Raw genomic sequence first — 21,337 nt, 5'->3', positions numbered from 1 at the left:
CAAACCCGTGCCCCCTCCGTGAAAGCTTGGAGTCCCTGCTCTTTCTAAGAGAACTGGTAACTGCTCACACTCTTTTCACACACACATCTATTAAAATAATCCCCTCATTAAATTGTACTCTTTTGTCCTGCACCATTTTCTATTCCCACCAGCAGTTTGCAAGGGTTCTGCTTTCTCTACAGGTTGGCCAATACTTGTTATTTTCTTTTTTCTTTCTTTCTTTTTAAAAAAAATTTAAAATTTTATTTTTTTTATACAGCAGGTTCTTTTTAGCTATCTATTTTATACATAGTGTATGTATGTCAATCCTTATCTCCCAATACATCCCACCATCATCACCACCGCCCCCAGCTCAGGAGAGAGGTTTCAGGAACCCACAGACCCGTCACCACTCCTTGGAACCCTATTCTCTGAGTGAGGCTGGCTGCCTGAACTGTCCACTTCCCCCTTCATTAAGTTACACAATGCGTCAGTAATTCCCTGGTGGTCCAGTGGTTAGGACTCCACGCTTTCACTGCCGAGTGCCCGGTTCCATCCCTGGTCAGGGAGATCCCACAAGTGGCTCAGCAAAAAAGAAAAAAAAGAAAAAGTTACACAGTGCCTTGCCAGTAGCAAAATACCATCTCTTCTCCACTTTCTCCCAACCATTCCCTTCTACCCCTTTTCTGGAAAACAACTATTTTCAAGCTTTTTGGCTTATGTTTTGTTATTTTGGGGGTTTTTTTGCTTATGTTTTTTTTGTTATCTCCATGTCTCTTGATAGCATACATTCGTGCTTCGTTTGATTTTTGTTTTATTGATAGAAATTATCTTTGACATGCCAACATCCCTTCCTCCCACACTTCCAACTCCCCCACCCCCCAATAAATGTAATTTCTTCCTCTTAGGGTAGGTAGTCCAGTTGACTGGACTGAGAGTCTGCGAGTTACAATTGACTGGACTGCGAGTTACAATTATTTACTTATGGGAATTCTACTCATGCCTGAGCCACATGTAAAACTCTCTTAATTGTCCTTTCCATACATACTGGTGTTTGTCAGGGATTTAATAATTGCCTGATGTTTTCATTTTCTTACTTTCCATGATGTTTTAATTTTATAAATGTATCCCCCCAACTCTCCCTCAGTTAAGTGAATCCCTTCTCAATCCCTTCAAAACCATGATGGTTGCTGCCTAGGTAATTTTCTTGGTTAAGGCTCCCCTCTGCCTTCCTGTTGACTCCCTTTCCCTTCTCATAGGTTGATGCCGTGGTTTCCCAGATCCCACATCTTCCTCTTTTTTGGTATATGCCCTCCTTTTCCTGGAGCACATCCCTCTACTTCCCAAAAAAGAGTTCAAAGGAAAATTTTAGATGTTCTCATGTCTGATTTATTTTTTTACTATTTTACAGGGATGGAATTGGGAGTCATGGTCACCCCCAGCAGGAACAAATGGGTCACAGGAAGATCCCCATCAAGGAGCACAGGTGGCCCCTCTCCTGATGCATAAAGAGTCTGAATTTTTCCTATACTGATTTTCCAAGCAGGCAGCAGAATAATACCACAGCCTAAGTTTTAACCACAGGTGTTCTCTCTTATGGATTTACAACCCAAGTTCACATTACATGGATGTTCTGAATATTAGCATGCCATGAATTCAGGATTAAGAAGGCCATACTCAAAGGAATCTGGTGAAAGGAAACACAAGAGAGGTCTGGAGGAATCTACTATCATCCATGCTTTGAAAATTCCAAAAATCATTTCATAAGCAAAATGAATACTTAACACTAAAAAAGAAAATATATGTTCACAAGAAACAAGATACCTTGAAAGAAGAAACAGAAAAAACAAACAACAGAATCCTATAACTTTTAAATTAGAGTAAGAAAAATAGGTTATAAAATAGCTTATTCTTACTGTGAATAAAAGACAAAATTTTAAATATTTTCAGCTAATAAGAAATTGTAAAGAATATCCAAGAAAATTTGAAAAGAATTATATACAACATTTTATAAATGAAAATATAGGAACTTCCCTGGTGGCGCAGTGGTTGAGAATCCGCCTGTTAATGCAGGGGACATGGGTTTGAGCCCTGGTCCAGGAAGATCCCACATGCCACAGAGCAACTAAGCCCGCGAGCCACAACTACCGAAGCCCGCACACCTAGAGCCCGTGCTCCTCAACGAAGAGCAGCCCCCGCTCTCTGCAACTAGAGAAAGCCTGCACGCAGCAATGAAGACCCAACGCAGCCAAAATTAATTAATTAATTTTTAAAAACACAATAATTAAAACTAAAATTTCAATGGGATTTTCCAAAGGCAGACAATTTGACACAGACCATTACTAAAGGAACTCTGAAGAATGTACTTCAGGCAAAAGGAGAGGTCTCAGGAGGAGGGTGTGAGTTTAAATAAAAAATAAACAAGAAATAAGGGTAAGTGTGTGCATAACATTGAATGAAGATAAACTATGGAAAAAATTGAAATGTCTTGTGAGGTTAAAAACGATAATAAATTGGGAGGGGATAATCAAAGTTAATTGAAATCTGAATTCTTTCTCTTTCCTCCACAATACTGAATTTATTTATATCCTGGTAAAAAACTTAAAGATAAAATTCTCACTCATTATGTGGTCTATTTTTGTTTTGTTCTGTACATTTCAGTATAGGGCATAAGAGAATATTTTGTGGATCTTTCTGTATGTTATCTTCCCAACTTATTGCTGGATTGTTCAGTAACTCAGATGCTCTAAACTTATAAATAACAAATGTACAAATTCAATGGTAGAGCAATTTTCCACAATAAGAAGGCCATTCATGGAGTTGGTGGAATCTGCCAATTTAAGACTTTCAGCACTGTGGACAGATCTCCATGTCCTAGTGTACAGGGAGCTGGAGTTCTCTCTCAACTGGATACCATGGGATACCAGAGAGGAAAGTTTAAGATAAACCCTAATGGTCATGAAACTGTGATTTGAAACACAGTCATTAATCACAATCTCAAATTCTGATTCTACCCCACTTCCAATACATCATTAACCGTGATGTCACTATAATAGAAGAGCCAGTCTGGGCAGAAGAGGAAGTGACTCACAGAGGCAGTAAGTCACCTGAGCCTCTGTTCTGCCAAGCAGCCCACCTACAGTGAACCTACAGTGTAAGAGCATTTAGACCAAAGTAAGCACTTCAAGAGAAATAAAAACACGTCCACACAAAAACATTGTACACAAGTGTTTATAACAACATTATTTACAATAGCACAAAATGGAAACCACCCAAACGTTTATCAAATAATAAATGAATAAACAAATTGTAGTATGTCTATACAATGAAATATTATTCAGCAAAGAAGAAGAAGAAGGAGGAGAGAAGAGGAAGAGGAAGAAGAAGGGGGAGGGGAGGAGGAGGAGAAAAAGAAGAAGAGGAAGAAGAAGGGAAGAAAGGAAGTACTAATAATGCTACAAAAAGGATAAACCTCGAAAACGTTATCCTAAGTGAAAGAAGTCAGACCCAAAAGGCCACATATTGTATGATTTAATTTATATGTAATATTCAGAACAGGAAATCTGTAGAAATAAAACATACGTTGGTAGTTGCCTAAGACTGGGGTCTTGGAGGAAATGGAGAGTGACAGCTAATGAGTATGGTGTTTCTTTCAGGGGTGATAAGTGTTCTAGAATTGATTGTGGTAATGGTGGCACAACTCTGTTAATATATTAAAACCACCAAATTGTACACTTTGCATGAATTGTATGGTATGTGATTTATATCTCAAGTTGTTAAAAATGATTGTGTCAAGTAAAATTAGTGTGTTTCTTTGCTTAAAAAAAGAAGCTATGAGAGAAAAACACCCAATATAGTTTTGTTGTTGTTGTTGCTTTCTGTTTTTTGTTTTTTTGGCCACGCCATGCGGCATGCGGGATCTTAGTTCCCAGGCCAGGGATTGAAACTGTGACCCCTGCAGTGGAAGCACAGAATCTTAACCACTGGACCGCCAGGGAACTCCCTCAATACAAGTGTTTATTAAAATGGAGAAATTGAAAATATAGGGAGTAGATTGATAATATTAATTACCTCAGTAAAGTGGGTGTGGGTTTAGTGATGGAAGAGATTTAAAAATATATTTATACAAATTTGATTGTTTCATTTCCTGTGTGAGTATGCATTATTTTTATAGTCAATTTTTAAAAAATAATTAATTTTATTTATTTACTTTTGGCTGCATTGGGTCTTCGTTGCTGCACGCAGGCTTTCTCTAGCTGTGGCGAGCCAGGTGCTACTCTTTGTTACAGTACGCAGGCTTTTCTTGTTGTGGAGCACGGGCTCTAGAGCGCAGGCTCAGTAGTTGTGGCGCTCGGGCTCAGGTGCTCCGCGGCATGTGGGATCTTCCCCGACTAGGGCTTGAACCCGTGTCCGCTGCATTGGCAGGTGGATTCTTAACCACTGTGCCACCAGGGAAGCCCTATAGTCAATTTTGTAAAATAGAAAGTTAAGAAACTTGAGAGCTTGGCCCATAAACTCTGCAGCCAAATAAAAACAGTAACTAACAAGTAACGAAGAGGTGTCTGGAATTTCTTCTTGGAGAATTGGCTTACTTTTGTGCAAGCCAGGAAGAGTACAATGATAAGAATCGAGGCAGGACTACAGTGGAAGAGAAGAAAAACACAAACATGAAGATACATGAGAGGACAGAGAGAAGATGACAAATCCAAGAACTGAACACAAATCATGTTAAAAGCCCTTTCAGTCAGGAATTGGCTGGGGTCAATGTGACAGGAAAATTGCAGCCCAGAGCCCAAGAGGACCAGACACCATGGACAAGGGACAGGGGCTTTCTGATGATTCCTTTTTTTCCTCCTTCCATTGCCCCGGCAAGATCATTGCCTAATTTATACCTATTGCATATTAAGAAACCAGCACCATTTGGAGACTTTGGGATAATGGGAGCACAATTTTTCAGCTCTTCTTGTATCAGTGTAGGCTTTTTCAGAAAAACAGCCCTACTCTGGTATTTCAGGAATAAAAAAATTAACACAGGAATAACAGTTTCTACCACAGTTGAAAATCTGGGGAGCAAACATCAGTGAAGTCATGTGGTAGGCGTGACAATGGTCTCCTAAAGAAGCCCATGTCTTAATCCCTGGAACATGTGAAAATGTCACCTGATACGACAAAAGGGACTTTTTGGCTCTTGAGATGGGAGTATTATCCTGGACTATACAGGCAGGTCCAATGTAACACAGGGTTCTTTACAAGTGAAAAAGGAAGGCAGGAGAGTCAGAGTTAGAGAATGAGATTCGACGACAGAGTCAGAGGTCACAGTGATTTGATTGTTGACTCAGAAGACGGAGGAAGGGGCCACAAGCTGAGTAATGCAGGCAGCCTCTGGAGACTGGAGAAAGCAAGGAAACAGATTCTCTCCTAGAGGCTGCAGAAGGAACACAGCCTCGCCGACCGCCGACATCTTGATTTTAGCCTCATGAAACCTATTTCAGACTTTGACATCCAGAACTGTAAAATAACAAATTCATGTTGGTTTTTTTTGTTTTTAAGTTTTATTTATTTATTTTATTTGTTTATTATTTTTGGCTGCGTTGGGTCTTCATTGCTGCCCGCGGGCTTTCTCCAGTTGCAGCGAGCGGGGGCTACTCTTCATTGTGGTGCGCGGGCTTCTCACTGCAGTGGCTTCTCTTGTTGTGGAGCACGAGCTCTAGGCGCGCGGGCTTCAGTAGCTATAGCTCACGGGCTCAGTAGTTGTGGCTCGCGGGCTCTAGAGTGCAGGCTCAGTAGCTGTGGTGCACGGGCTTAGTTGCTCACGGCATGTGGGGTCTTCCCGGACCAGGGCTCGAACTCGTGTCCCCTGCACTGGCAGGCAGATTCCTAACCACTGTGCCACCAGGGAAGCCCCGAAGCTCAGGTTCTTGATGTCTGATCGCAGAAAGAATTCAGTGAGAGACAAAGTGATAGGTAAGAAGTGGATTTATTTAGAGAGAAACACACTCCACAGAGTGTGGGCCATCTCAGAAGGTGAGAAAGGCCTCATGTTGTTTTAAGCCACTAAGTTTGTGGTAATTTGCTATGGCAGATATAGGAAAATAATACCAGTCACCACCAAAATTCTGAGGAGCTGAAGTTGGAAAGTTAGGGAAGCAAATGCTGGAGACCTCAGCTCAAAGAACTGGTGGGTGGTTCTCACAAGCTTTCCGGGAGATTGCTGTAATTCTCTAGAACCTGTGAGAAAACTCCCATCCTGTGTCTCAGTCTGCAAGGCAAAGCAGGTGGGTGTCAAACCTAGTATAGTAGCTGCTGAGAATTTCACACGTGCCTGCTCACTCATGTGCCTGATGGATAGCGAGATCTCCCTCTTCTGGGCCCCATATCTCATGCAAGTCTCTCCCACTGGAAAACTTGAACTTGAGCTATGGGGATTCTGGGACATACATTCCCTGGGTTCTCTTCTGCAGACGTGCTAGAAGTGGGGCTGTTGATTTGGTAGGATACAATTCTGCACATTGGTTAATAATGGCAAGTGCAGGAGGGTGGGCTGGCCCCTGGTGGACAAGCAAAGTTTCTGCAAGCTGATGTAAACCAGTGATGTATTTAAGAGATCCATTTAAATTCAGCAAACACTTTTTTTCTTTTTGGCCACACTGTGTGGCATGTGGGATCTTAGTTTCCTGACCAGGGATCCAGCCCGCGCCCCCTGTGGTGGAAGCGCAGAGTCTTAACCACTGGACCGCCAGGGAAGTCCCCATAAATTCAGTAAATATTTTTGGTAGCTATGATGTGTCAAGGTAACTCATGGTTTTCTTGATTTTCCCTAGTATGACTCAAGAATGATCCTGAAAGACCATTGTTCTAGCCAGATCAGAACCATATATTTGAATTGGAAAAGTTGTGTTGGATCCTCCAAGTCTTAGGGGCTCATCTGAGGGGCAAAAATTTTTATTCTCTTACAGGTCTTGAGGTCAGAAGTCCAAAATTAGTTTCAGTGGACTAAAGTCACAGTGTCAGCTGGGCTTGTTCCTGCTGGAGGCTCTAAGGAAAAACTCATTCTCTTACACTTTCCAGCTTCTAGAATCTGCCTGTGTTGCTTGGTTTGTAGCTCCTTCCTCCACCGTTAAAAGTACATCACTTCAATCTCTGCTTCCATCATCACATCACCTTCTCTTCTGACTCTGACTCCTCCTTCCTTCTCTGATAAGGACCGTTGTGATTACATCTGGGCCCACCCTGCAAATTCAGGATAACCTCCCTTTTTCAAGATCTTCAGTTTCATCATAGCTGCAAAGTCCCTTTTGCCATCTAAGGCAATATTCACAGTTTTCAGGCATTAGGATGTGATTAGGGGCCATTAGTCAGCCTAAGGCCAGTAGTAATTTGTAAGTAAAATGATTAAAGGGAAGCAAATTATTGACATCCTATAGTTTGTAGTGCAATGTTATTTACTGTGACTTTGGCATACATTTTCTGCAATTAAAATGCTTTACAAATGTATACTACATATTGATAGCTTTTGTTTTATATGTATTCAAGACTATATGCAATTTGGGGCTATGTTTTCTAGAAATGATTGTGAGGGCCACTGAAGATTTTTAAGTAGGGGAAGGATCAAATGACATTTTGCTCTACAAATATCTCTCTGGTGGCTGGCAGAGTCTTTGGAGGACAGTAAGACTGGAAGAAAAGAAGTGTGTTAGGAAAACTTGGCAGAAATCTCAGGGACAGATAATGACGATCTCAGCTAGGCCAGTGGCCACGCACTGCGACTGGCATCCCAGCCAAGGGCAAATGCCTGAGCTGGAGCAGCCACAAAGGGTGGAAGGGAAGGCAGAACAGACCAGGGCAGCGGTCTCTGGTTCTGCTAGAGTAGAAGCCCGCGCTGTCAGAGGTCCCGAGGCGAAAGGGACATGGATCTCCTGGGTTGGGGCACTGTTAGGTAAATCAGGTTTGAGCGCTATTTGTGTACTTGGAATGAGCTGGGGTAGCTGAGGGGCCCTGTGTGAGGGCAGGGATGCGCAATCAGCGGAGAACAAGAGCCGCAACTCAGGCCGGGTGGAGCTGCCACAAGGTGGCGCCAAAGGAGCGGACTCTGGGCGAGGGAAACTGACAATCTGTGACCAATGAAACTGCAGAGGAACTTCCGCAAAGCCACTTTTCCTCCGGGTTTTAGACTGCATTAGGTTTCTCGAGAACTATTTTCTAGCACCGGAGCCCATCATCTTCTCTTCTTCCTCTCGGCTCTTTCTCCAATTTGACTTTTCCCCTCATATTGAGGAAAAATCCTCCTATTGAGGTATTGCAAATTTCCAATGAGGGAAAAAAGGACCGTGAACTCTGTCCCTTGAGTCTCCTCTGGTTTCTCACTAACCCACAGCGTCCCACGCTTCCCAGACACAACAAGAAGCTCAAAGGACAAAGTCGAATTGCTTCTTCCCTACACCTCTGGGAAGCAAAAGGCATGTCCAAGCTTGGGGAACACATCTGAGCTGGGAGAACGGTGAAACTCGCAAGACAAGCCCCATATCTGTGTGTGTGTGGCGGGGATGGAGCGGTGTCTGAGAAGCGTGACAATAGGGAGAGACCTGCGGAAGCTCTCAGGTGGGAGTCAGAGCAGGACCTCCCAGCGAAGTCGAAAAGGGAAAGGGAAAGGAAGAATCTCAGCAGCTGGAAAAGAGAGCCAGACCCAGAAGTGGCCCGGGAGTGTTTGCGGCTTCCCGGCTGTGCAGCTCAGACGCATCGCTGCGTCGGTCATTCCTTAAATCAACCAACGGTTATTTAACGTCCTCTATCCGCCAGCCACGATGCTGGACTGTGCGGGTACAAAACTCCAGGAACTCGTGCAGAGACACCGATCTGGTGTCGCGGAGCTGGCCCCGCGGCCAGCCGCAGGCGGATCCGCGCACCCCGGGCCTCCGTCCCTGCTCGCCTGGGGCAGGGCCCGTCCCAGCCGCCGCTCCCAGCCCGCAGCTCTGTCCTGCTTTGGCAAGGCTCTGCCAAGCGGAAGACTCAACAACGCTGTGAAGCCCCGAGGAAGACAGAAATTGACGAAAAAAACCTCTAAATGCCTAAATCATAGATAGCTCCCGGTGATTTTTAGTGGGAGAATGTTACGAGATCAGGATTCCTGGAGTCAGTATCCACTTTGGCTATATACTTATCAGAACCCAAAACACTTCAGGATCATTCACTTCAGCAAAAACACATCTCCGGAATGGATGTTATGAAATCATTGGCTCCCCAGGGTAACTGCACACTGGAGGAAGATCAACAGTGTAGTTTAGGTGACCTTGGAGAGCTTGCAAGTTTAAGAGGCTTGGTTGTACAACACCCACCTTCTCTAAATATAAATTCAGATGTTAATAGCAATTCATATTCAACCCCGAGATGGTGGAAAATTCTTTTGTTCAGGGAATGCTTCCTAATCCTTTTGTAATAAGACAGAGAGAAAGGGCAGAACCCAAATGCAGCAGCTGAGACAGAAATTCAAGGATCAGTCACATGCTTAATAATCTAGATGTAATAAGATAAGTGCTGAAACACATCAGGAAAACAGCAATGATGCAAGAAATGACAAACAAAAATCAAGGCAGAATTTCAAGAAAATCTTGAGTGCTTATTACATGAGCTATTGTTTTAAGAGGCCAGAACACTGATGGATTGAGGAACTGAAACTGTGTAACTCAGACTGGGACTTGAACCCATGGTCTTTTAACTGAGATCACACACCTGGTCTCAGGACTTAATGAAGCTCAGGTCCTTGATGTCTCATTGCAGAAAGAATTCAGTGAGAGACAAAGTGATAGATAAGAAGTGGATTCATTTAGAGAGAAACACACTCCACAGACAGAGTGTGGGCCATCTCAGAAGGTGAGAGGCCTTGGGAGAAACAAGTGGAAATGAAACAGGAGGGAAGGGGGCAGGGCACAACCTTTAAAAGAATGACATAGCCATAGGACATGACAAAAACTGGTTAGAACCAACTAGGTCCAAGATGGCAGACAAGTTGACTTCCAGTAGACCTTGAGCCTCAGTATACGCTCATTGTAATACATTAGCAGACTAAATGACACACCCACCAGCGCTATGACAGACCCTGCAAGCCGTGCAGAGTGACAAAAAAGGGGGGGGGCAAAGGTCTTGAATAGATATTTTTCCAAAGATGTACAAATGGTCAACGAGTATAGGAAAAGATGCTCAACATCATTAGTCTTAGGGAAATGCAAATCAAAACCATAAGGAGATAGCACTTCACACCCACTAGGATGGCTATAATAAACAAACAAAATAACAAGTGCAAGAATGGAGAGAAATTAGAATGCTTGTATATTGCTAGTGGGAATGTAAAATGGTGCAGCAGTTGTGGAAGAGAGTTTGGTGGTTCCCCCCAAAACGGAACTACCATACGATCCAGCAATTCCACTCCTAAGTATAGACCCCAAAGAACTGAAAACAGGTGTTCAAACAGAAACTTGTAAATAAATCTGGTCACAGCCTACAGATTCTGAGGACAGAATCCTCCTCTGGACTCCTGTCTCCCCCATCCTAAGGCTCCTTCTCTGACCCTCCTACCTACTTACTCAGTTTCAGGAAAAAAAAGTCCCAGTCTTTACCCCTTATGAGGAGAAAACATCCTGTGAGATGCCAGGGTGAACACTCTTAAGGAGCTGCTAGTCTTGGGCCCCAGTGAAGTTTCCAGAACTATCTCAGTCCAGACTAGGGCAGGATCAGGAAGCAATACGGGAAAGGGAAGTGTTGGTGAAACCGTGCACCCCAGATTGGGACTTGAACCCACGTGCCGGGACACGAACCCAGCCTAAACCCAGATTGGAACTTGAACCTGACCAAAACCCACGGTCTTTTTTTTTTTTTGTAAATTTATTTGTTTTTTAAATTTTTGGCTGTGTTGGGTCTTTGTTGCTGTGCATGGACTTTCTCTAGTTGCAGCGAGTGGGGGCTACTCTTCGTTGCGGTGCGCCGGCTTCTCATTGTGGTGGCTTCTCTTGTTGTGGAGCACGGGCACCAGGTGCGCAGGCTTCAGTAGTTGCCACATGCGGGCTCAGTAGTTGTGGTGCATGGGCTTAGTTGCTCCACGGCATGTGGGATCTTCCCGGACCAGGGCTCGAACCCACGTCCCCTGCATTGGCAGGCGGATTCTTAACCACTGTGCCACCAGGGAAGCCCCCACAGTCTTTTATCTGAGATCAGGTAAAAGGCCTGATCTCAGGTTAACACCTGGTTTCAGGACTTAATGAAGCTCAGGTTTTGATGTCTCATGGCAGAAAGTATCCAGTGAGAGATAAAGTGATAGGTAAGTGGATTTAGAGAGAAATACACTCCACAGACAGAGTCTGGGCCATCTCAGAAGGTGAAGAGTGGCACCAGGGTATGGGGTTGTCAGTTTTTATAGGAGTGGGTAATTTCATAGGCTAATGAGTGGGAGGAGTATTCCAGCTGTTGTGGGGATTTCCAGAAATCGGGCCACCACCCACTTTTTTGGTCTTTTGATGGTCGGCGTTGGAACTGCCATGGCACCTGTGAGTGTGTCATTTAGCTTGCTGATGTGTTACAATGAGCATATACTGAGGCTCAAGGTCTACTGGAAGTCAACTTGTCTGCCATCTTGGACCTATTTGGTTCTAATCAGTTTATGTCATGTCCTCGGGCTCTATCACTCTTTTAAAGATTGTGCCCTGCCCCCTTCCCTGTTTCATTGGGACTAGTCAGTTGCTCTCCCGAAGCCTATCCTGCAGCAGAGACCCTAGGCCTCTGACCTGTAACTTCTCGGTGTGAGTATGTTAACCATATTTTCTAGTTTATGACGTTTTTGACCTGTTGGGCCTTGCAGATTAGGGAGAGACTGCCCCTCCCGGGGTTAGCCTACTCTTAGAGATAGCAATCAGCTCTCCCAGGAGCTCACCCTTTGACATGCAAACTAACCAATCTGGAGTCTGCACCCCCCCACCCACCTGCTTTATTCCCTCTTAAGCTTGTGAGACAATAACCCTAGGCCCTAACCGCCCCAGCACCAGGCATCAGACAACTAGGGCTACACCCTGGAGCTCGCTAAGATTATTCAAACTAGCAATGCCAAACCTGGTCGGCCTGCTGTTGCCCTGCCTCACCAGTTCCTTCCCACAAAAACCACAATACAGGCTTTCCTGCTGTTCCGCTTGCTCTCTATCTGCAACTGACCCCGACCTCAGTGTTCTGCCTGTGGCCCTGCTCAGTGTGATGTGCAACGCCCCCTCCTCACTTCTTGGGAACCAGAGTAAAACTATCTTTTCAATGGTAATCATCTCCTGATCTGTTGGCGTCACCATACACACCAGAGTAGAAGCAAAATCCCAGGTACCTTTTAAAACAGGGAGGACACCCAATTCTGGTGGCCTGAGCTCTGTTCCTCTGTCCTCACCTGTGCTGGCTACAGTTAACCTGCCGCTCTCACCTAATGCTTAAGCTTGCGAGGCATCTATGTACACACGTTCACCAAATTTTCTCACTTATTCTCATATCTGTTACGCTAACATTTAACTTCATATAAAAAATTTATAAAAACCAAGGACAGAATTTATAGGAGGGTGAACTGTGTTACGGAAATCTGATCTCCAGGCATCCTGGGTGCCTCTCAGGTACACCCCAGACCTACTGAGCACAGACCTCAAGGCGACAGCAGGGGAAATCTGGCTTCAAACAGATCTCTGTGACCTGCAAATACCACGAAGTGGCCCGCTCTGCTGAAGCAGCAGTCCGACCCCAGAAAGTCCTGGGATGCAGGGACTATGGTTCAACAGGCAGCAGCCTCCCTGCTCTGCTTCTAGCCTAAACTTTCTCAGTCTGCCCACCTGACAATCAAGCTTCTAATGCAGAAAACTCCTACCCCAAGTACCCAGTCCCAGCAAGCCTGGCTCCTTGCAGATTTCGGCCACCCAGGCAGTGGTTGCTCAACTAGGCTAAGGCCTTGCCCACCTGAGAGCCAGTCTCCTTCCCACAGCCTGCTGCATATCTAGGTGTAGTCATTTCTAGCCCAGCGGTAACAGGGGCAGAACATGGGGCAATTCTGCCACTTAGGGTGGGGAAGCCATAAGGAAACGGGGGCTCTCTTTCCTACCTGGACTCTTTCTCTTCCCTATAACAAGCATCAAGGTAACAGCAAGAAGATAAAGGCAAGTCCCATAGGTGGGAGGATAATGACTCACACAGGGAATATGATGGTCTTGGATATGATAGGCCAGGAAAGCAGCTCTTAGAAGGGAAGGTGAAAGGTGCTGATCTTCAGGTTTAACCCTTGAAGATCTGTGGTCTTTGGATTTCAATACTCCAGCCCTCCCCGCTCCACCCTGTGCAAGGCTCCATCCTCAGACTCTGTAGAAATACTTCATGGAGGTAGGGAGGAGCTGATACCTTGCTCCTTCCTGGGGTCCAAGGTTGATGGGGCAGGGAAGGGGTAGGGGGTGAAGGGGCTCCTGAGACAGAAAAGGGCCGCAAGATAGAGAAAGGCCGTGACTAGGAGACGGCCGAGAGGAGGGCTGAGACCAGTGGACTGAAGTCACCTTTTTTTGCATATGGACAAGCAATTGTTTCAGCATCGTTTGTTGTAAAGAAATGTCATTTCTTTACCGAATTGCCTTTTTGCCTTTGCCCAAAATAAGTTATCCATATATGTGTTCATCTATTTCTGGACTTTATTCTGCTCCATTGATCTATTTGTCTATCTTTACACCAAGACTATATTGTCTACTATGGCTTTATAAGTCTTGAACTCAAGTCTTTAATTCCAATTTGTTATTCTTTTTCAGAGTTGTTTTGGCTATTAATATATGACTTTCAGAGTAAAAAAAAAAAGGGCTTGAGATTGCTTTAAATCTAGGGAGACATGTTTTGGGAGAATTGACATCTCAATAATATTGAGTCTTCCAATTCATGAACAGGCTATATCTCTCCATTTATTCGGGTCTTGGAACAATATTTTGTAGTTTTCAGTACATAGGCCTTTCATAATTTTTGTCATATTTACCCCTAAGTATTTAATATCTGGATGCTATTGTAAATGGTATTGGTTTTTAATATTAATTTCTAATTGTGTATAGAAATACAATTTCTAGTATATAGAAATACAATTTTTTTTTTATATCCTGCACTCTTGCTAAACTCACTTATTAGGTGTAGGAGCTTTTTATTTTTTATTTTTATTTATTTTTTGGCTGCATTGCACAGCGTTCAGGGATCAAACCCACGTGGACCAGGGATCAAACCCACGCTCCCTGCAGTGGAAGTGTAGAGTCTTAACCACCGGATCACCAGGGAAGTCCCTGTAGGAGTTTTCAAGTGATGTCTTAAGACTTCCTGCATAGATGATCATGTCTTCTGCAAACTAAAACAATTTTACTCCTTCCTTTCCAATCTGGATGCCTTTTGTTTCTTTTTCTTGCCTTGTTGCACTGGCTAGAGCCACTAGTTGAATGATGAGTAGAAGAGGCGACAGTAGCCAACCTTGTTTTTTTCCTGACTTTAGGGGGAATGCATTCATTTTTTCACCATTAAATGTGATGCTAGTTGTAGCTTTTTCATAGATGTCCTTTTAAGATTGAGGAACTTTTCATCTATTCCTCATTTGCTGAGAGATCTTATTAGGAATAAATGTTAGATTCTGTCAAATGCTTTTTCTACATTTACTGAAATTATATGATTTTTTTTCTCTTTTAGTTCATTAACATAGTGAATTATTGTTCTGTCTCATTCTTCTTTGAAATCGGAAAATATTCCCCCTGATTTATACAACAGATCCTCAAAAGGCTCAATGGACAGCATCAGGTACTTTGATTATCTTTATAATGAGAGGATATATGCTAAGAACCTTATAGCATTAACATTACAGAGAGAAAAGTTCATAGAGAGTTACAGAAGTGATGGCATGTCTCTCCATTCTACATACAGTATACTTTCCAGAAGCCCTGGGAATGATTAGATTGAATTCCAAACCCAACTTCCACCCTGCACTGAGATGAATAATGTCCCCCACCAAGTTTTTGTCCACCTAGAACATGTGAATGTGACCTTATTTGGAAATAGGGTCTTTGCAGATATAATCAAGTTAAGATGACATCATATTGGATTAGGGTGGGCCCTACTCCAATGACTGATGTCCTTGTAAGAGGGAAACGTGGACAGAGATGGAGACAAACAGGGAGAATGCCATACAATGTTGGAGGCAGAGACTGGAGTGACGTATCTACAAGCCAAGGATCACCAAGGATTGCTGATAAACATCAGAAGCTAGGAACAAGCAAGGAGGACTCCTTCTACAGAGCCTTTGGAGAAAGCGCTGTCCTGTGGATGGCTTGACTTCTAGCCTCCAGCACTGTGAGAGGATAAACTTCTGTTGTTGTAAGCCACCCATTTTGTGGCACTTTGTTATGGCAGCCCTAGGAAACTAATACACACATCAGGGCTGGAGATATACTGGACTCTGTACCTTTGGATCAAATAGGAATTCATAAAATATCTTTTTCAGAGAATATTTTCAAAGTACAGACCAATATCTTGTTCTGAATATATTATAGCACATATCACGAGACCATTTAAACTTTAGTTTTGTGGAATTGTTTGTCCTTTTTCTTACATCCCTCTGCTAGTCCATCAGGAAATCTATGGGTTCTACCTTCAAACTAGATCTAAAATCTGAACACTGCTCTCCCTCTGTTAAGACCCTGGTCCAAGCCAGTATCACCTCTCACATGGGTGACCACAACAGCTTCCTGTTTTCCTTTCTTCCAATCTTGCTCTCCTAGTCAACTGTTAGATCAGAGTGATCCTTTTTAAATGTTAAGCCAGATCACGTCATTTCTTGCTAAAAACCTCCAATGGCCTCCCAATGAACAAGTCAATTTCCTTATGATGGCCTAGAGATCCTTGGCCTCCCATTATCTCCTGGCCACATTTACTACTCTCCACCTGGCTCTCTCTGTTCACTCACACCAGCCTCTTGCGCACTATGAATACTCTGCACAGGCTCCCTCTTCAGGACACTTGCCCTAGCTGCTCCCTCTGCCTGGAAGTTTCTCCCAGATATCTGCGTGACTGTTGAAGGAGGTAATCATGAAAACATGACTGCTGGTTGACCCTCGAACTAGACCCGGGCAATGAGGGGCTCCTCACCCACTCCCCTGTCCTTGGAGTGTGAGTTCTGCCCACTGTTCCCACAGTGGGAGCTGTTCCAAGGGCATAGCTTTGAGAGAGCAAGGTGTTGTTGACACCATCTGGACTGAAGGCATGACTGAACCCTATTAAGGCCTCTATATAAACTTTTTAAGATTCTGGTGGGTGAGTGTGGAGGTCTAACTCATCTTGCTGCTGCCCAAGACAAAGCTTCGTATGTAAGTTTCCTTGCTTACTTTAAACCTGCCACCTACCAATCTGGAGTGGTCTGCCTCTTTCTTTGATCTCTCCTTGCTCTCCATGTACAGGGGCTGGTTTCAGATTTTACCTAGGAAGCTCCTGAGGTTTTGAACCAACAATGACTAGATCCCTTACCTTCCTCAAATCTTTTTTGCTTCCTTTCTTTTGGCGACACCATGCGGCCTGCCAGATCTTAGTTCCCCAACCAGAGATGGCACCCGAGCCCTCTGCAGTGGAAGTGCAGAGTCCTAACCACTGGACTGCCAGGGAATTCCCAGACCTTGTTTTTTTGATTCAGTTGGGATGACATAAGTTTCTTCTCTCTCCTCTATTTAATTTTATCTAACAGGTCCTAAAAGAGCACAGATTTTGAATTATTGAATTGTTTAGAAACATTAAAGAAAACTATTGAATAATAGGGCTTTGATTTCCTCTTTGTTATAGGAAATCCATTTTTGCACATACTGACAACTATTCTATCATAATAAGTAAATATGAAAAAGGACAGAGTTTTGGGAGGAGGAGGAAGAGGGCTATGATCTCTAGTTAGAGGAACCCCAGTGCTATCCCACTGTGGACATGTTCAGTCATGTGCAATCATAAACACACTCAAAACAACTTGGCCAAGAATCAGATTTAGTGCATAAGAACCAACCAGCTCAGAAATGACACTGAAGGAGGGAACCAAGGAAGGTGAGCTGAGGACACAAAGGGTCCAGGCCTGCATGGGGTGCACCTTCAGGCTACATGTTTGTGTTGGCTGCTACAGTTGACCCGTTGAGTACTATCTCCAGAAATAAACGTCAAAGAATAACTTAGAAACATTTAGTTACTTGCACACTGATAAGTATTTTCCATGCAAACAGTGTACTGGCATGTGAAGGAATCAGTGAAGAGAATGAGTCAGGGACAAAGGCAAAACAAGGATGTGGTAGACTGCTACACTGGTGGTCCTCAAGGAACCAATGAACCTCCAAGTATCCACGCCCCAGTGTAGCCCCTTCCACACTGAACGTGGGTTTGGCCACATGACTTACTCTGGTCAAGGTGACATTAGCAAGCGTGACGAGGACAGAGGCTTGATAAGCACTTGCACCGTGGAGCTTGTCTTCTTGGAATACTCTCTGTGGAAGCCAGAAGCTTTGTAAGGAAGTCCAACCACCCAGAGACAGCCATGCTGTGAGGACGTCAAGGCCAGTTACAGAGCAAGGCCACATGGAGAAGCAATGAGGTGCATACATGCAAATGAAGCTTCTTGAGTCTTCCAGACCAGGTACCAGCCTCCAGCTAAATGCAGCTGAGTGATTCCAGCTGATGCCATACGGAACAGAAGAACCACCCAGACAGGCCCTCAATCAGTCTAGCCCACAGAATCAGGGGAAATAACACATCATTGCTGTTTTAAGCTACAACGTTATGCAGTGATTTTTATGCAGCAATGAATAAGTGCAACCAGGATTTACAAGAGAAAGGGAAGAGAGAAAACTGCATTCTGGGAAGAGTGAATTTTGTTTGTCTACTTTTGGGGTAAACTGATTAGCTGGCACCTAGCAAAGAGGTCAGTCTGAAATTCTGACTTCGAGTAAATTGTCCAGGGATAGCAAATAAAACAATTTTGGTTGTTTACTGATTCTCAAGAAAACCTTGAAGGTTTACCTACAGAACTTACTTGTGTAATATTTGACAGTGTCCGTTTGTTAGTACCTTTGACTTTATTAGTTCAGGTTGTACAACTTCTCTTATTAGAATTTTTTTTTTTTTTTTTTTTTGCGGTACGCGGGCCTTTCACTGTTGTGGCCTCTCTCGCTGCAGAGCACAGCCTCCGGACACGCAGGCCCAGCGGCCATGGCTCACGGGCCCAGCCGCTCCACGACATGTGGGATCCTCCCGGACCGGGGCACGAACCCGTGTCCCCTCCATTGGCAGGCGGACTCTCAACCACTGCGCCACCAGGGAAGCCCCCTCTTATTAGAATTTTATAGAAGAAAACACAGAGATTGGGAAAAGACCCAAAAGGAAGTGGGCCTGGAGAATCTAAACCCTCCCTCCACCAATCCCACCCAAACTTTTTTTCCCTCCTTTAAAAACAGCATCAGTGGCATCAGCGGTCTGTCTGTCCAGCCCTTTAGCCAACAGTCAGGGCTACCTAAAAATGGACTGCCTTAAGGAGGATCAGGGCCTCGCAGACAACCCCGGAGCCTGCGTTCCAATCGTGGCACTGCACTGAGGAAGCAGGGGTGGAGGGGCACTGGAGGCAGGGTCCTGGAAATGGGAGCTGCTTCATGGGGCCAAGTGGTAATTGGGATCTCCCTGAATGGTGGGAGTATGAGGATGATAATGACAAAGGACTAAAAGGACAAAGAAGAGGTTAGCTGGTGACAGAGAAATACAGACAGAAACAGAGGAAAATGGAGTTAAGAGCTGAAATACAGAACAGAATCATGCAAAGTTAAAGAGAATTAAAATTTATTTGGAAGACAGGGTGAATCCATCACTGGCGATTGGAACTCTGAGGCTGCACTTTCTCCTCAGGAAGGTGGGCTGGAATGCGGTGGGTTGTGTTTGGCAGGGGTTGTGGTGGTTTGGGATCTGAGTAGATGAGCAGAATTAGTTTTTTAAGACTGTGGCACCTTTCACACCAACCCAGAACCCACCAATGTGTCCACCGCAGCTCTATGTTACCCACTGTCCCTACTCCCCTGGGGTACCCCCCATTTTCTCAACCACCTCTCACCTGCCTGGCTCCCCAGCTGGGCCTCAGGCCGGTCTCCCCAGAGCAGATGCCTAGGATCGTTGAGGAACCGTTGGCTGCGCTGGCATGTCAGGCAGGTCTGTACAGTCCAGCGCTGAGCCTTGCAGCCTGGGGTGCATGTGGGGAAAAGAGAGTGCCCAGGTTTAGGAAAAGAAAAGGTCTCCTGCACCCAGTTTTGCCTCCACCGTTTTCCAGTAGGGATTCTACTCCCTCCCCACCTTGATTTGATGGTGTCAGGTCTCTGCATAAAGTCTGTCATTTTCTTGGTACCCTTTATTTATTTATTTGGTTGTGCCAGGTCTTAGTGGCAGCACGCGAGATCTTTGTTGCAGCATGCGGGTCGTGCGGGTCGTGCGGGTCTTGCGGGATCTTCGTTGCTGCATGCGGGATCTAGCTCCCTGACTAGGGATTGAACCTGGGCCCCTTGCATTGGGAGCGCGGAGTCTTAACCACTAGACCACCAGGGAAGACCCTCTTGGTACCCTTTAAGATAAAGTCCAAACTCCTTAACAAGACTCTTCAAGATCTGCCCTGTTTCCCTCTCCGGCCTCCTGTCTTGCCCTTGCCCACCTCAGAGCCAGCCTCCTGGGCTCTCAGTTCCTTGACAGCACCACAAGCTCTCTTGTCTGAGGCCTCACAAATGCCTAGGATTTCCATCTCCCACTCCCTTCCCTTATAATGAACCTCACCATCACTGGTTTAAGCAACTTAGTATTCTACTTCCCTAATTAAAGCATTTTTCTACGCTATTCTAATTGTTTCTGTCTTAGTCTGTCCCATCAGACTATAATTTCATGAGAATAATGACTCTAGAGCAATACTTGACACATCTCAGAAAAATAATTGTTGAATGAATGAATGAATATGGGAATCATGTCCTCCATGACGTCGAATAACATCTATTATCATGCACGGGCGAGGTTGCTTCTCATGGCAACATCATTTCTCTACTGCCCAGACCTAGTCTGTCCAAGTGGAGTTAAGCTGTTAACTCAGAGCTGGAGAAAGCCGACGCCTCCAAACACCACACCTGGCACCCATCTACATCGAGGAATGGATCATTGCCCGTGCCCTCCCCCAGCCCACAGGTGTTCCTCAAACATCCCACCTCGGCGGGAGGGAGCACTCACGTCTCTGGCGCTGGGTGCAGGTCAGGCCCGGGATGAGGAGGGAACAGCAGCCGCGACAGAGGGTCCTCTTCACCGAAGGGTCCCTGGGGGCGGAGGTGGGTGGTGGTCTGGGCGCCCGCTCTCCCTCTCCCCTCCTTCCCCCGTCCAGCCCGCCGCCGGGCTCCGCACCCCTCTCACCGCCGCAATACGAGCCGCTTCGCTATGGTCCTCTCCGTGTGGCAGTAAAACCTCGCCAGTGCCTGGTTCTCGGGGTCCTGCGCGAGGACGCAGTGGGCAGCCTGAGGGAAGGAGCCGTCAGTGGGGGCCCTCCGCACTGGGCCGCCTCCCTGTGCGTGCGCCGCAACGCGGACTCACCTGGTACAGGAAGCTGAGCCTCTGGAAGGCCTCGCGGTCCTTCACCTGCCCGGCCATCCGAGCCGCGATAGCTCCCCACACGCCGCAGTCCACAGGCCCCACCCTAGGGTAGCCCCGCTCCCGGGCGTCCGCGCAAGGCCTCCTGGGAACTGTAGTTCCTGGTGCCGTGCGCGCTCCTGTGCCGTCCTTACTCTGGCGACACCCTGCGGCCTCACAGACCCATCTATTTGCAAACCCACACCATCCCCTGCAATCCAAGCCAGGGGTTCCTTTATGAGTTTTGGCTTCCTTTTAGTCTTCCTCAAGCCCATGATTATATTAGGTAGAGACTGGAGAGAATCTTAAACTGCTAAACATCTTCAGGACAGAAGACTGGTCTCTTTATGCAGATAGGTTGGGGAGATGGTTATGTGCAATATATACCCGGCTAGACCTCCTGCCCTATGCTCCTGAAGCCAAAGGCAGATGCCCGGAAGACCTACAGATGAAGGAGCAGTTGATACATTAAAAAACCCACTAGTGCCAGAGACAGTGAAATTGGAAAGGATCTTGAGGGCAGTGGAGGGAGGGAAGAGGGCTCCTGGCCCTTAGAAAGCACAGCTTACTCCCAATCTTTTCCACTTACCAAAATGCAGTGCTGGACACACAGTAAGTAGGTGATCCTCACTAACTCCTGGTCTTAGGTACTGGAAGAAACCTGTCAACGGCATCCCCTGCCCTCGAAAAA

The 21,337-nt window shown here is 45.4% G+C and overlaps 1 protein-coding gene across 2 annotated transcripts; it reads right to left on the bottom strand.

Moving 5' to 3' along the window:
- Nucleotides 1–18,823: 18,823 nt before the first annotated feature.
- RPP21 (ribonuclease P/MRP subunit p21) lies at nucleotides 18,824–20,734 on the bottom strand. Of its 2 annotated transcripts, none has more exons than XM_029244102.1 (5): nucleotides 20,611–20,734; nucleotides 20,434–20,534; nucleotides 20,257–20,339; nucleotides 19,109–19,234; nucleotides 18,824–18,963 (listed from the first exon to the last, which is right to left on the bottom strand). In XM_029244102.1, exons 1-5 carry the CDS (start codon nucleotides 20,665–20,667, stop codon nucleotides 18,866–18,868), a joined length of 465 nt encoding a protein of 154 aa, XP_029099935.1. In that variant the 5' UTR covers nucleotides 20,668–20,734; the 3' UTR covers nucleotides 18,824–18,865. The 2 variants fall into 2 exon arrangements, with proteins under 2 accessions (XP_029099935.1, XP_029099936.1); XM_029244103.1 differs by having other exon boundaries at nucleotides 18,903–18,963; nucleotides 19,102–19,234; nucleotides 20,611–20,717.
- Nucleotides 20,735–21,337: the final 603 nt, after the last annotated feature.

Source organism: Monodon monoceros, unplaced genomic scaffold, assembly GCF_005190385.1.
Source record: "Monodon monoceros isolate NGI ecotype Baffin Bay Population unplaced genomic scaffold, NGI_Narwhal_1 Super_Scaffold_3, whole genome shotgun sequence".
Classification (NCBI taxonomy): domain Eukaryota; kingdom Metazoa; phylum Chordata; class Mammalia; order Artiodactyla; family Monodontidae; genus Monodon; species Monodon monoceros.
Note: the sequence above shows the minus strand (reverse complement) of the source record. Positions and strands in the feature narration are given on the sequence as shown.

What these genes read in the sequence shown, in the direction of transcription:
- RPP21 (XM_029244102.1), bottom strand. Translation starts at nt 20,667, where the DNA reads ATGGCCGGGCAGGTGAAGGACCGCGAGGCCTTCCAGAGGCTCAGCTTC. An exon ending in GGCTCAGCTTCCTGTACCAG is followed by an intron (nt 20,535 to 20,610) that starts GTGAGTCCGCGT and finishes TCCTTCCCTCAG; the next exon opens with GCTGCCCACTGCGTCCTCGC. An exon ending in CCAGCTGGGGAGCCAGGCAG is followed by an intron (nt 18,964 to 19,108) that starts GTGAGAGGTGGT and finishes TCATCTACTCAG; the next exon opens with ATCCCAAACCACCACAACCC.